This window comes from Crocodylus siamensis, chromosome 3, assembly GCF_052110815.1.
Source record: "Crocodylus siamensis isolate JL-2025a chromosome 3, ASM5211081v1, whole genome shotgun sequence".
Classification (NCBI taxonomy): Eukaryota; Metazoa; Chordata; order Crocodylia; family Crocodylidae; genus Crocodylus; species Crocodylus siamensis.
The window spans coordinates 169,764,711-169,779,803 of NC_143397.1; the positions used below are offsets into that span (position 1 = coordinate 169,764,711).

A 15,093-nucleotide genomic window follows, 5' to 3' on the forward strand; every position below is an offset into this window, starting at 1 on the left:
CATTGGTCATAACATAGTACTTGGCAAGAGGACCATATAAAAGGTTATTAGCTCCTAACAGAAATGTATGTATTGCATTAAAAGAATCCCAAGAAATATAAAGGAAAACATGCATAAATTCAAAGAGGAAGAATTGTTAAATGTTTCCAATATAAAACCTACCTAAAAAGCCAACTCACCGATGATGATTTATTGTGCCAAATATCAGAAAATAACCCCTGTGTTAAACTACAATACAGAAGGACTGTTTTAAGTGCAGTCTCAGTGAAACTAATCAGAACCTCCATTATGTTATATTTTTTTTAAATAAAAGGTTTTAAATAAATTGAATGAATACAAGCACACTCATTAAGACACAGTTAAGAACCAACAACTTAGTCCAGGGAGTTTTGTTTCTCTTGTTTAAGAAGGGGTTTTTCTATTTTTTAAATGTTTTTGGTTTAGTACATTTTAGCTAAAATTTGGTAATTGTTATTTAGCTAGTTTTAAGCAATGTCATTGCCATACTACAAATTCTAGGATCCTGAAAATGAACAACATAATAATGATCATCTGGCATCATGGAAAATAATATAAGGATGAACAAACTCAGTAGTAATCAGTCAGGTCTAAGAGCACATTGGCAGTTACAGAATAACCCAGCCACCTAGTAAATCAAACTAATAGGAAAGCTCCCTCCCAGCACCATTACCATCCTCCTCCTTACCACCTAAGGGAACATATATCATCACTCTCACCCCAAATCACTATGGAATTTGAAAAAAAAAAAAAGAAGCAAATGGTTTGAAGTTTGTTAGGAAAAGAAAAGACAAAACAGTGTAGGATACATAACTCTGTAGTATATGACTTCCTGTAAGGAGTCAGCTCTGTGGTTTCAGGATTGGTCCTTGAAATTGTCAAAATAAGAAGTCTCATGATTATATATCTGATCCACCTTTTTTTTTCTTCAAACAATATAATTTTCCTTCTTTACTCAGTATCTGGACTAGACTAAAATGTCCTTTTTGGTGCAATTTCAAACTCCTGAATACCACTAAAATGGTCTAATCACTCAAAACTTCTGAAGAATTAAAATAAGATATTTGAGAGGGATAAATAAAATGGCATTGCTTTAAAATATATCATTCAGACAGAAACAAGGGTTGTTTGCCCTTTAAAACCTCACTCTCTCTTTCGCTCTCTCAGCTGCCTTTCAGGAAGAATCTGGTGATGCTACATTATTGATGTGATACAGGTCTCCAGTGGGAACAGATGTGATATGTTTGGCTTCCTCTGATATCCTGGGCTGAACACAAAGCAAATTACTGAACGTATGAGCACTCAGGTTCAATGAAACAGTTCAAAGCAGTTTGAAAGGCAGTCCTTGCATAATAAGTCTTAGATTTAGACCCTGTTGCATAAGGAAAAGTTAGATTTGTACTAGACGAAATGTACCCCAAACCATTTTGGCAAGACAGACTTCAACTGAGATAAAAATGCATATAGGCACCTTCAGGTTTGTTTGATCTCAAATCAGGCATTGATTGTTGGGTAAAAAAGTGACGTAACAGTGCATACCTGCAAGAAGGAAAAAAAAAAAAGAAGATTTAAATTCTCCCTACCAATCTTACAAAGGGCGCTCTATTTTTAAAAGCCTGTTTTGGGATGTAAAACTTTCTTTTTTTGTCCCTTGGCACCTTGCAGCTAGTTGCATGCAGCGCAATCATGCATCACAATAGATCAAGCAGAGGTGGAAGAGAAAGGACGGTTTGATCAGAGGCCAGAATTCTCTTCAGCTTGAATAGGAATCCAAGGTTACTTAACAAGAAGGCAGGTGCGGTCCCTTCAGTAGAGAAAACCACACAATATAAAAAAATCAGCAAAAGCCCAAGGAGAGGTTGAGTCTCCCACATTAAATTTACCTGGTTTGCTTAACCTGTCTTTATTTGAATGGTCCTCAGATACTGTGATCTAAATTCTCCCTGGTTTCAGACCGAATGCCATCACCCATGGGTCTGTGACCTCCCAGCACTCAGCAAATCAAATGTTTTCTTCCATTTAACAGGCATTTTTCTCCACGAAAGAGCTCAACACAGAATTTTGTTTCCTTGCATCTACAAAAATACATAAGAGTATTTGAAAACTGGATCCTAACCCCTGACCATGTCTTTGCTTCTTTCCTTTGTTGCTTTCTCCTTTCTTCCCCCAATCTGTTTCTTGGAACTTTCCTTAGTCCTGCCTTTCATTTGTAAAAAGAAATAAAATTAAAATAAATAAATAAATAAATAATCCTACATCTCTCCGGCTTTTGTACTTCACCCCTTCCAAAAAAGAGACAGATTTTAATCTGCAAAGCATCATTTTCCTCCTGTTTTGCATGCACTACAGAAGAGCATTGGGGGCGGGGGGATACAGCAAAAGTTACCTGCATTAGCATACAGACACAAATCCTTCCACTTTTCCCCCCTAGAGTTTGCTCCTCGGTCTGCTGCTCAGAGAGGAAGCCCGAGGAACTGAACTAAGGAGATCAGAGCAGACAGGGTCTCGCACAGCCCGAGCCAGAGAAGCCGAGTACGCGATGGCTGCTCCTAGGAGACTGCCAGTCCAGTGGGCAGAGGAGGATGCCCCACCGACCGGCCGTGCTCAGCCCCCCCTCCAAGCGTCCAAAGAGCATCTGAGAGGAGGGAAGCCTCTGAAGCACCAGCCGAGATGCCTTTGGGGTTTCCCTGCCCTGCCCTTCAAAGAGCCCGGGAGATATCTGCTGGCTGAAAATGCAAAGAGCCAAGGTCTGGCGGTCTGTAATCCTCCCTACGAGCACGTCGAGCAGACAGGGAGCCCGGGCCAGGAGGCGGGTGCAGGAGTCGCTGGGATGCCCCGGGACCAGCCACTTGCCCAGGGGGAGGCGCCGGGGCTGCCCAGCTCCCCTGGCAGCCTGCAGGCGGGCATGGGGGGCCGGGCGGCCGCCGCCTGGAGGAGGGGGAGCCAGGGAAGAGGAGGGCGAGGAGCCAGGGGGCTGGCTGCTAAAGAGGAGAGAGTTAGGAAGGTAATGATTGCCATCCTGCAGCAATTTCCCTGTGTCATGGCTCCTGTTTCCTAGCAACAGCATCCAGTCCGGCCAGCACAGCAGCAGCAGGCTGAGCACCATTCAAGAGCAGCAGCAGCAGCAGCAGCAGCAGCAACTCCAGGAGGGCTGGCAAAGCAACCAGCCAGAGCAGCACAGAGGCGGAGGCTGCATCTGGCAGGGGGGGATCCGCAGCGGAAAGATGAAGGATGGGGAAGGCGCAGCACTTCTAGGAAACTCCTGGCAATGGCTCTTTCGCGAGGCTGCGAGGGGGCTGCGGGCGCCCGGCCGCGCTCTCCCGCTCCCCTTGCCGGGGCTGTGAGCGGGGCCGCCCGGAGCGCGCAGCCGAGCGGGCCGCGTCCGCGCTGAGATGTCCGCTCGGGCTGGAAAGTTTCTCCGCCGTCGCTTGATGGTGCCTGCCTCCCCCACCTCCGGCTCTCACCTCCCCCCGGTCTTCCTCGGTAAGTGAGATGACACTGTTGGCTCCAACGCTGCCATTTTGAGCAATACATTTCAGCCGCGGTCCCCGAGGCTTTTGCACCCTTGTCTGATGTGCGGGGGCGGGGGTGGGGAACGGCTCCCCCCACCCCGTGTTTTTTTTCCTCCCTCTTGGAGAAATTCAGAGACAAAGCAGTTCAGCATTTCTTGGCTACATCCCTTCCTGAAGGGGACCACACACCAAAAGAAAAAAAAAATGCCATCGTGTTCCTGTGAGTCTAAAAGAGGGGTAGGGGGATAAACAAAGGAGTTGCCAAGTCAGCTCCTGTATTTGGAAACAGTCAGGTGCCTGGTGTGTTTAGACACCTTCTGATGGATGCATGCCCATGCCGGGAGCCTGGCTTAGTAAAGCCAACCAAAAGTTCAAAGATTCGTCAGAGCACCTGGTGAGCGGCATTCAATCGATAGCTACAAAACTATGGCATTTACAGGCAGGTCTCTTCATAGGCATATTGCCAGCCAGCCCCATGCATCTACTGTAAACTGCATCAAAACTACGCCCAATATAGACTGGCAACTTTGCTCCCTCTGTTACGTATGAAGAAATGCTGCCAAGAATGTCAGCTCCCAAATCTTAGCCCCCAGCCATGCTGCACCTACGAGAATACACAGCAAGTTAGAAAGTCTTAAGTATAACACTGAGCAAATTAGCAGTTGTTGCAAAAAAAAAAATCCTCTTGAAATTGCATATTTTTACCCAGCCTGAGTGAATCCTGTTTTCCATACACACCCAAACAGTCAAAGCAATATAAAATCCTGCATTCATCTGTAGGAAATAAGTGAGCATTTTAATCTTGGTTGATCATGCCCAGGAAACAAAGGGGTTAATCAAATCAATTTCCATGTGCTTTTACATTTCTAAGCCCGTGACTGAGCTAGTTTTCAAATTGGGTTTGGTTCTTACAGAGTAGCCTTCACATAGTCATTGAGCTCCTGGTTAAAATGGAAAAGATCCTCTAGGGAGTATTTAAAAGAGAGAGTTTAATATGACATAACTATCAATTTGTAAATGATTACAGAGCACATTAAATTTGGATACGTGAATTATATACCGTGTCCATTGAAAGCCTCTGAGTGCTGGGTAATTTTCTGACGGTACCATTATTAATAATAGTTTCTAGCTTTAGTAAACCCCTCCCACGCATCCACCCTTGTTTCTTTTTATTGAAAACTGTCCAGGCAATATTGATTCACAAGCATTGTTCAGGTCCGACTACCATCTGTTTTTCTGTCTTAGTTGAGTCAGGGTCATGTCTGGTGATATAGTAGAATTAGATCAAAAACCAAACTACCAATTAAAAGAAATCATGCCTTGCTAATTAACACTTCTGCACCATCAAGCCATTCTAAAAAAAGCAAATAAATACTTCGACAATAGGAAAGAGGAGGCAAGACTCTATTCATTGTTAAATTACATTCAGATCTATTGTATATTCAAAGCAATGTCTCCGGTGATAACACAGTTGCTTTATGAGAAATACATACAGAACAAGTAGGGCACAAAATCGTCACATCTGGGGATATTTGGGACTGGAACAGAAGCGAAATTTAGAAGTTAATGAAAGGGGGGAAAGATCACTTTTGATGCCTAGTTAAACAGCTTTCAAGGCAAGGAATTGAACTTTATGAAGCATGCTAAATTGATTACTGTCATCGTTCCTTCCTATAAATTATTTCAGGCACTTCCAAAAAAAAAAAAGGCAGGAAAAAAGCCCATTTCAGTATAATCAAGACTCGGCTGAACGGCTTGCAACATTGTGCAATTTGTTCATGCTTTGTACATACTAGTTTCCCAGCAATTTGAATACTCAAATAATGAATCATGATAGTACAGTAAAAATCAAGCAACGAATGCTATTTCACATGTTAGCTTCCCAACACAAAACATTTTCTTTTTCTGGGTGCTTCAGAGGGTTCTCTCCTTTTTTCATAAAATCTGACATTTTTCATTTTTTTAATACCAGCCACAAGCTCACAACTTGGGGGATGTGGGGAAGGGAAGATCCATCAATGTTACATAACATTACCTTGAACATCATACATGTTTCCAAATCAAGCAGCTGTCCAGATGATATACCCATACAGTAAGCAGAAGAGGATGGGTTTCTATCTCAGGGCAGATAAAATGCAAAAGAAGTGGCTGGGAAGAAACTTTCTAAAGGTATTACTGTCTGGGTATTCAAATGTTTCCCCTTGTGCATTTTCAGTAATTCATTTCCCATTCTTTAAAAACAAGTAAATAATCACTTAGAATCCCTCGGTAATGCGTAAACCACGTTATAAAAAAATCAATGCCATCTACAGACCAATTCTTACTGCCCTCCTGGTTTTATTGCCACAGCATCCAGAGTAGATTAGATCCAGCCCAACAGATTGGTAGCACTGAAGGCCTTGCATTGTGACCCTCTGACCCCAGTAGAAGAACAAGACAGATGGCAACAGCTTCCTGGAAGGAGAAGCAGGCAGCCTTGCCTGCTACTCCTAAAAGCAGCATGACTCCTTTTCTGTTTGTTTGCATGGGTGATGCCACTCCCACCTGGGTGTATCTGGAGTCCAAAGAAATCAATTAGCTGTTTGCAAACAGGGGACACAGGGCTGCTTCCCTGGCCTAAGTTACCTCATGCAGCTTCTTTGTCACAGGGATTGGCTGTCTGCACGTGTGCACAGGTGATCAGTGGGCCAGTGACTGAGATCCCACTCATTAGGACTTGAAAGTGGAGCTAAACCAGATATAGGGGGGAGCAACAGGAAAACAAGGGGCTTCAGACATGCTGCCGAAACCCTCTCCAACCCGGCCTGATCCTCTTCTCTCCCCCTCCCCCCTTGCTGCAGGAACTGGAGGAGCTGTAGGAAGTGGAGCTGCAGGGAGCCAGCCATGATCGCCACCGGAGGCCTCCTGAGGATCTCTGCCCGGAAACAGGACCCCCTGCGGCCTCCAAGCCAGGTGGCCAAGCGCAAGCACAAGGCCAAGAAGCGCAAGAATGATGTGGTGGTGGTGAAGGGCAAGCTCAAGCTGTGCTCGCTCTCAGGACTCATTGCCCTGTGTGGTATCCTGGTGTTGCTGGTGGGCATCGCCCTGGCCATCATGGGCTACTGGCCCAAGTCAAGCCTGCCTTACCGCCAGGGCAGCTTTGAGGATGCCAGGGCCCTGCTGCCTCTGGGTAGTGCTGTCAAGAACCGCTCCCGGGAGTTAGCAGGCATACACTCTGACACCGCTGGGGATGACTCCTCGGGCAGTGCCAGGAGACCCCCACCACCTCTTGACACTGCCTCTTCCTCCTCCTCGGCGGGCTTCCTCCTGCGCCTCTTCTCGGGCTACTTGCACTCAGACAAACTCAAGGTGTTGGGCCCACTCATCATGGGCATTGGCATCTTCCTTTTCATCTGCGCCAATGCTGTACTGCATGAGAACCGGGACAAAAAGACGAAGGTCATTGACCTACGGGACCTCTACTCCACTGTCATTGATGCCCACAGTCTGCGTGCCAAGGAGGTTGCTGGCACTGTTGTTGCCCCACCTGCCGCCCCAACACCACTCAATGGCTTTGTCAGCTACGCAGCACCCCGCGGTGCCTGGCCCCCTGTCCGCCGCCCCTCCAGCCCTGGCCCCCCACCGCCGCCACCCAGCCTGGCTGAAGCAGTGTACAGTATTTCCTGCGAGCCACCGGACAGCATGGCAGGCTCCCTCGTGGGGTCCACACTGAGCGCCTTCACACTGCTGCCCCTAGCGCAGGGTGAGGAGGACTGGCGGCCACCAAGGGGTGAGCTTGAACGGAGCCTGACTGACCTCCGCGGCTGCCAGGGGCTGGCGCTGGCCCAGGCCAGCCGCCCACTGAGGGTCCTGAGGCGCCAGAGCACCAGCTGCCTGCCCGACGTCTGGGGAGTGCCGTCCCCTGAGCTCCTGCCCCGCCGCCAGGAACAGGACCGTCTGCCACAGGCTTCTTCCAGCCCCTCCCCATCCCCTGAGGTGGGGAGCTCCCCTGACCTCAGCCCCCCTGCCATGCTGGGGGGGTCTCCCCCCTCTGAGCCTTCCAGCAGCAATAAGGGCTACAGCCACCTGGAGGAGGCAGGCACCTCCTTGGAGTCTCTTGCCAACACCCCAGCCAGTAAAACCCTAGACTGTGAGGGGGACCCCAATGTGGAGACAGGGCCCCAGGAGGTGCCCAGCCCACCTCAGACTGCCGAGTCCCCTCCACCAACACAGAGACAATATACCAACAAAGAGAAACTTTTCATGATCTCCAGATCCCACGCACCTCTAGGACTGGAGGACGGGGAGCTAGAAAGCACTGGCATTTAAAGGGAGAGAGAAGGCACCAGGACATCCCCCTTCCCTTGATTATTCCTACCCCCCACTCTCTCCTTGTGGATGTGGGAAACCCGGTCAATAGCCAAAGAGCTGCAGTAGGTTAGGCTTGAATTGCTTTCAAGAAATTCCTGTAGAGGAGGCCAGAAGAGAGAAAGAGAGAAAAAGCAATGTCTTTTCTGTCCCCTTGTGATTGTATGATCCCTGCAAGCCAAATTCTATTAAACATCCAGCAACCAATCCAGTAAATCCTTGGGAAGAAACAAATACACATTTTGGACAAATTGACTGTGCACTTTATATACTTTTTAAAATTATTATTATTATTATTATTATTATGATCATTGCCAAGTGCCCCCTCCACTCCTTTGGTTCTCTCTGCTGCTCATTTGCCACTAGCCGCTTGGAAACTATGAGCTCTTTCTCCAGCTCCAGAGCAACACAGTAGCTAGCTCAGTAAAAGCTAATCTTTCTGTCTCTCTCTTTTGTTTGTTTACTTGTTTGATCACTCCAAAAGTTTGCAGGGCCTTACCCACCAATATAACTTGAAAACAGCCACACTTGTTTAGATTCTGGAGTATGATGACTGAGGAGAGACTGGAGCAGGAAAGAGCTCTGATAATCCAAATTCAACTGTTACATTCCTAAATCCAAAATACCTATTAATACATGACACTTTATTAAGTATTATTACACATGTATTGACTAATAACATTAAACAGGTTTTTTTTTAATAAAATGTTTACAAATAAAAATATCTTCTTTAAACAGTTTTTTCCTCCCCTGCCTCTCCCTCCATAAATGACAAACCAAGGACAATTTTGGTTTTCCAAGTTTTAAAAATTAGAGACAAGGTTTTAGAACAAAGGTCTGTTTCTGTTCTTCCCAGAATAATGATGATTTAGCAGTATGCTGGAAACATGGATACTCTGAGCAAACTCTGCTTCAAGTCAGCCAGCAGATTGTCTCTTTTTAACTTTTCTAGCTACAATTTTGACAATTGAAGAATCTGAGATTTTGCCATTCTAAAGAGAAAGGTTGATTGTGGTTTTACCTTGTAATACAATTACATTTTTCATGAGTAACATATTAGTCTTTAATGGTAGCTTGTTATTTCTGAATCTTACTTTCTTTTAAAACAGTTGCTTTTAGAGGCTTTTTTCCTGCAATTCAGGCTCAAACCTTGCACTTAACTTCAAGCATATTATTCAGAGTATTAAATTTCCGAGGGAGAAATCATGGCTTCCATTGAAGTCAATGGGATTTTGTCATGGCTTCTGATGGGGAAAAGGATTTTTCCTTGAATAAGTGAGGAAGCGTTTCTGAATATCAGATAATGGGTGAATAAATCAGCATTTTGATAATTGGGAGACATTTATTTTTCATACTTAAGATATGCAAGTGATTACTTGCTTGACCATAAAAAGACATCTAAGTATTAAGATAATTTGCTATTATGTGATAATATATCAAATATATATTTAATAGGGATAGGACACTTATTTTGTTAATGTAGAATAATTAAAGTTAAAATAGATGTAGATAATAAATTGGCCTTTTTCTGTGAAAGCTTTTATAATAGGCTGTTATTTAATACCTGTTAATTATATTGGTATGTAATTAGATTACAATACATTGTAATATTCAACATACAGACCATGAGAATTAAGCATAAAATGTAATCCTGCAAAAATGCTTACAGAATAGAAAAAATAATTTTAAAAGATATCAAACAATAGACTGCCATCTTGAGGCTCTAAAGTATGAATTCTAGGGAATGCACTTTTCTTTTTTTTTCTGCAATTGCAAGGTACAGGCATCAGAGTCTCTCCTATTGTCAATGCCAATTAACCATATAATCTTTATTTATGCACTGTTCCTTTTAAAACTGTTCTCTCATTGCTTGACCTAATAGCCTCAAACTAGCCTCAGTATGTAGAGTTTTTTAGAATTCCTACCTGAGCATTTTAGTTTTCTATAGAAATTTAGGTTACACATTTCTTTTTTCAGGTGGGGTTTCATAGTTTCGAGGGTCAGAAGGGACCTGAGCAGATCATCTAGTCTGACCCCCTGCCATGGCAGGAAAGAATACTGGGGTCAAATGACCCCAGCAAGGTGTTCATCTAGCCTCCTCTTAAAGACCCCCAGGGTAGGAGCCTGCACCACTTCTCTTGGAAGCTGGTTCCAGACCCTAGCCGCCCTGACCGTGAAGTAGCGCCTCCTCATATCTAACCTAAATCTACCCTCTGCCAGCTTGTGACCGTTATTCCTGGTCATTCCTGGTGGTGCTCGGGGGAACAGGGACTCCCCCAACGCCTGCTGATCTCCCCTGACTAGTTTATAACAGGCCACAAGATTCCCCCCTCAGCCTTCTCTTTTGGAGGCTGAACATGTTCAGGTCCCGTAGCCTTCCCTCATAGGGCCTGCCCTGCTGCCCCCTGATCATGCGAATGGCCCTCCTCTGGACCCTCTCCAGGCTGTCCACATCCCTCTTGAAGTGCGGCACCCAGAACTGGATGCAATACTCCAGCTGTGGCCTGACCAGTGCTGCCTAGAGGGGGAGGATCACCTCCTTGGACCTGCTCGAGATGCATCTGTGGATGCATGCCAAGGTGCGGTTGGCCTTCCTGACTGCCTCTCCACACTGCCGGCCCATGTTCATCTTGGCGTCAATGATGACCCCCAGATCCTTTTCCGCCTCCGTGCTGACAAGAGGGGAGTTCCCTAACCTGTAGGTATGGTGCCGGTTGTTCCTCCCCAGGTGCATCACCTTGCACTTGTCTGTGTTGAAACCCATCCTATTCTCATCGGGGTGGGAGGACTAAGTTCATTTGAGTGACAAGGTTCTTATTTGAACATTTACTTCATTAGTGCCAAAATGTATCTGGTGCAGCTCAGTAAGGATAACCTAATCCATTCCAGTGTTAAAACAAACAAACAAACAAACAAACAGGTATCACTTCTTTGTATATTCTCTTCTCTAAGAGTTTGCCCTCTGGCTCTTAGCGTCCTTCCCGAAACTGCACCTAGATCTAATCCTTCTACTGACTTTCAAGGCCTAATTTGATTTATTTTGGCTTCTCCCCTACCCTTGTCCTTTTCCAAACCTGCCTTCTTCCAGACTGGACATCCCACTTCTCCTTCCAGCCTCTTCCTCCACACCTTGCAACCACTTCTTCCACAGGCTTTGGCAGTATAGTCCCATAATATTGCCCATCTCATATTTACCCTGTCTTCTGACTGACCTCAAACTAACATGGCTAACCACCTCTCTCTCTTTCTTGCATACATTTTGGTATTTTCAAAATATGTGCATCTCAAATGCATCTACTGAACTGGAAAGAGGAAGAGGTCCACAAAGACCTATTGCCCCAACTGTTATATAGAAAAGTTCTCAGGAAAAATTTGGTGTCTGCCTCAACTCGTAGGACAGATCGCTCACAAAAGCGCAGCTGCTTAGAATGCAGGTTTTTGTTTTAAGTTAATCTGCAAGACAGAGACTAGTTATTCAGTTACTTAAATGCAAGGAAGATTTCATAGCACTTCATATCCATACCTTTTTAACTTCCTTTATATCAGCCTATGGGTCTGATATAAAGAAGAAGATAACTGCAGGAGGGTAAACGTACTGGGGACTGACATTAACAGCTGAAGTGTATACAGACAGACATGAACACTATAGGTTTTGAAGCCTTTTATATTATGTTTTAGCCTTCGAGAAGATATTCAGTATATAAATTTAATGGATGACTTATTTACATTATGGGTGTTTGTTTTGTTTTACCTATTTTCCTTTTTTTTTTCTTTTCAATCAAAGCTATAAGCCATCTGATTTCTAGGTAAAACTGTTAATACAGCGCACATCTGCTGTACTGTGGAAGACAACATGCAGGCTTTATTTAAACTGTTTTACATTGTGGTTTGGTCAGAACCTTCTCCACACACCATACCCACAAACAGTGAGTCATAGCCTGTGTACAACCATTGACCAACTTACTGGTAATATAAGCAGTCCCTTTTTATCCCTACACTCCATGACACAGAAGCTGTGTTTGTAATAACCAGCATAGAAAGGGAAGCAACGGGTGACTTAAAAAACCCTACACACACAAACAAGAATCTTCGCATAAAAACAATTAAACAGGGCATAATATGCAGGTTCATTATTGATGATCTACTGAGTTAAGACCAGAGTTATTATGGTATGAATGAGAGCTTTTAATGGCATTTTCTATTATTAGTTAACATTTTCTTTCTTGTTAGACAAGTCTATAATAAACAATGCGATGTATTTTCACTGCAAAGGTTAGTTTTTAATATAGAAATAACCTCCTTATGTTAGTAAAAACTTATGCTTTTATATTTATAGTAAAATGAATACAAATTAGTGTTGTCCTTAACATTATTTGCATCTTAACCAGATCACCAATTAACATCTTTCACTAGTACCTTGTTGACTCATTCAAGTCCCTATTTATTTCAGTTTCAACATGAAAAAGAGAAAAGAAAATACCCCAGGCTCCAGGCATACCAAATTAGAACAAAGATAAAAATTAGACCTTGCTAGGCGCACATCAAAAATATATAATAGTTCTCAGTAATGGCTGACAATTAACATCTTAAAAAATAAATGAGGGAGAGCACTCTATAAATGTCAACACAACTCATTATTTACAAACTTTCTCTTCAAAATAAACTGATTTTCTTTCTGACTTCTTCAAAATTGTCAAAAGCAATCATCAAAAGACTTTATCTAGCCTATGTAATTGTTTTTTGTCTACTAATAAAGACTCAACAATTTGGGCCCACAGACTGTGAGCAAAATGCAGCATTTGCAGACAAACATCTCTGACAGGATAAATAAGGGTCTCAGTTTCTTTTCTCAGTGACAGAAAAGAAACTGCATTTAAAAAGTGTGTGCGTGTGTGTAATTTATTAACAAACTACACTTCTTTCAATTTACTAATTTTGAAAATGTTAACACAGTAACATCTAAGCAGTTTATAAATCGCTCACAATAAAGGCCAGGTAGCAGAAGAGAAGAAGGCTACAATGACAGAAGCAAGGAGACAAATCATGCAGTCCAGGGGTAGGAGAGAAACCAAAAGAGTCATGGGAAAAACCAAGTGGAGGAAGAAGGCACTGAGGATTTGAGGGCATGAAGAGCAACATCACTAGAAATGATTTGATGGGAGAGGGTGTGACAGGTACAAGGGCACTATAGTATTCATATACACATTTCAGATTCAAATTTTTATGAATAGTCTTTTATAATCCACAATTTTTGACAAAATTGAAGCAAATGATGGGAAAAAACCTAAAGGGACACAAACCCAGGAAAAGTCATTTCAATATCGTATTTAATATTTTATTTTAGTCATTAAAAATGACTTGAGGGGTTTGCCCACTTTTTTCTGTCTTTAGGTTCTCTTATTTATTATGTAAAGTGTTCCTATCACTGTAGCTTCTAAATATTTCAAGTAAATTAAGTTATCAAGGCATATTTCCACACTAAGATTTCCCAAAAAAGCTTCACTGCTTGGGCACTAAGGAAGAAAGTTTTAGAGTGGGCCCAATTTTTAGAGTACACAATTCACAAAGCAAATTAGGCCATTTAAATTACTTTCAGGTTAAGAACATAACATTTGAGATATTTAAAAAAGAAAAAAAAAAAGAATCACAGACTTTGATCCACAAGAATCTTCCCCTTTGGCTTTTTGTTCTCTTCCATTCCCTGGCAGAGAATGAGCTCTGTTAGATACAAGTGTGGGGCTGCTTCTTTTCTCACTACAGTGAACATGGCTTTGGTGAGACTAAACAGAAATAGCCCCCAATTCAAACTTTATACCCAACCATCTAGCCCTAAACTATGGGATTCCCAAATAAATTTTGCAGATCAAGCCAAATACAGAGTGGTGTGGTAGTAGTATTTAAATGATTCTTTCTTTTCAAAGGGTTAAAACTTGAATTCTGAAGGGAACAAAGTTAGTCAATGAGATTGTTAAAGAACAGGAAGCACCATCAGGTTGTTTTATGGAAATGCATAAATATATTAACAACATATTTTTAACTGTTCACCAGGGAGTAATAAGACCCTGGAAGCTACGCTTATACAGCTAGGGAATTTGAATAAGCAAAAACAAAAACAAAAAAAATCAGAGTAGGAGGTACTTGCACATCCTAACTACTATTCAAACAAGCCATTGTATTTCCTCTTAAATTATGGGCATCTCTTACAAGAGCCTGTCTTTGTCCTTCCATGTAGGCTACAAGTTGTTCAAGTACGAAGTTATCAAGTCTTTCTTCTTTAGCTCAAGTTCTAGCAATACATTCTTTTTTTCTATGGAGACCTCCAGGTTAAGCCCCAGTGTATCAGTCAAAAAGGTGGTTATCATATACATAAGGTTCAATACCTGGATAAAGCCACTTATGAAAACAGATGTCTCCCTGTCCTAGCTTCATTGAAGTAGACCTTCTGCTGGTAAGTCTCTATGGATACAGGGAATCCAACTCATTGTCTGAAAGCAGGGTAAAGGTAGAGGCTTTCAAAGCTGTGCAAGATAAATTCAATTTTTTTTAAAAAAAATTCAGCTTGACCAATATTTCTTTAAAAGTTACAGCTTACTACAACCATATTGTATCTATATTGGGGTGAAATCATTCAGCAGCTCCATGAAGCTACCAATATATATTATTACATAAGACAAACACATTTAAAATGGTGGAATGTTCAAGGGAATGGTGTATTAAGAGTAGCAAGCAACACATTATTTTGGGTTTAACTCAGTTTTAATGCAGGGAGGGGAAACACACTTTCCTTTGTCAGCTAAATCTGATACTGATTATTAGTTTACTGTGGTAGTACAAGAAAAAATAATTTTTCAAAAAGATGAAATCTTGGATACTTTATGAAGTTCAAAAATAGAGTACTTCAAGAAAAGAGAATTCTAAGGTGAACTAAATGCTAATGCTAACACTAACCGCACATCACAGATTAGAGCTGTTTGGAGAACTAAATAAAACTCCTGGGCTAAAGATCCTTGCATATTTGCTTGTGCAATTCTTTCCATTCCAATTACTATTTTAATTCAATCTATGCTTGAAAAAAACCTCCCGATGTATTGGCATGGTTGATTGATCTCAGTTTAAAATTCTGATACACCGGTATCAAAGGAAGAAAGTCACTTACCTTCAAAATGTGTTGTCCATATACACACCTCCCTTGCAGGTACATGCATTTTAGGTGTTA

At 42.6% G+C, this 15,093-nt stretch overlaps 1 protein-coding gene across 1 annotated transcript; it reads left to right on the forward strand.

The window, feature by feature from the left end:
• Positions 1-2,460: 2,460 nt before the first annotated feature.
• On the forward strand, positions 2,461-12,598 carry TMEM200C (transmembrane protein 200C). Its single transcript, XM_090039727.1, has 2 exons — positions 2,461-3,501; positions 6,371-12,598. Exon 2 carries the CDS (start codon positions 6,414-6,416, stop codon positions 7,836-7,838), a length of 1,425 nt encoding a protein of 474 aa, XP_089895853.1. The 5' UTR covers positions 2,461-3,501; positions 6,371-6,413; the 3' UTR covers positions 7,839-12,598.
• Positions 12,599-15,093: the final 2,495 nt, after the last annotated feature.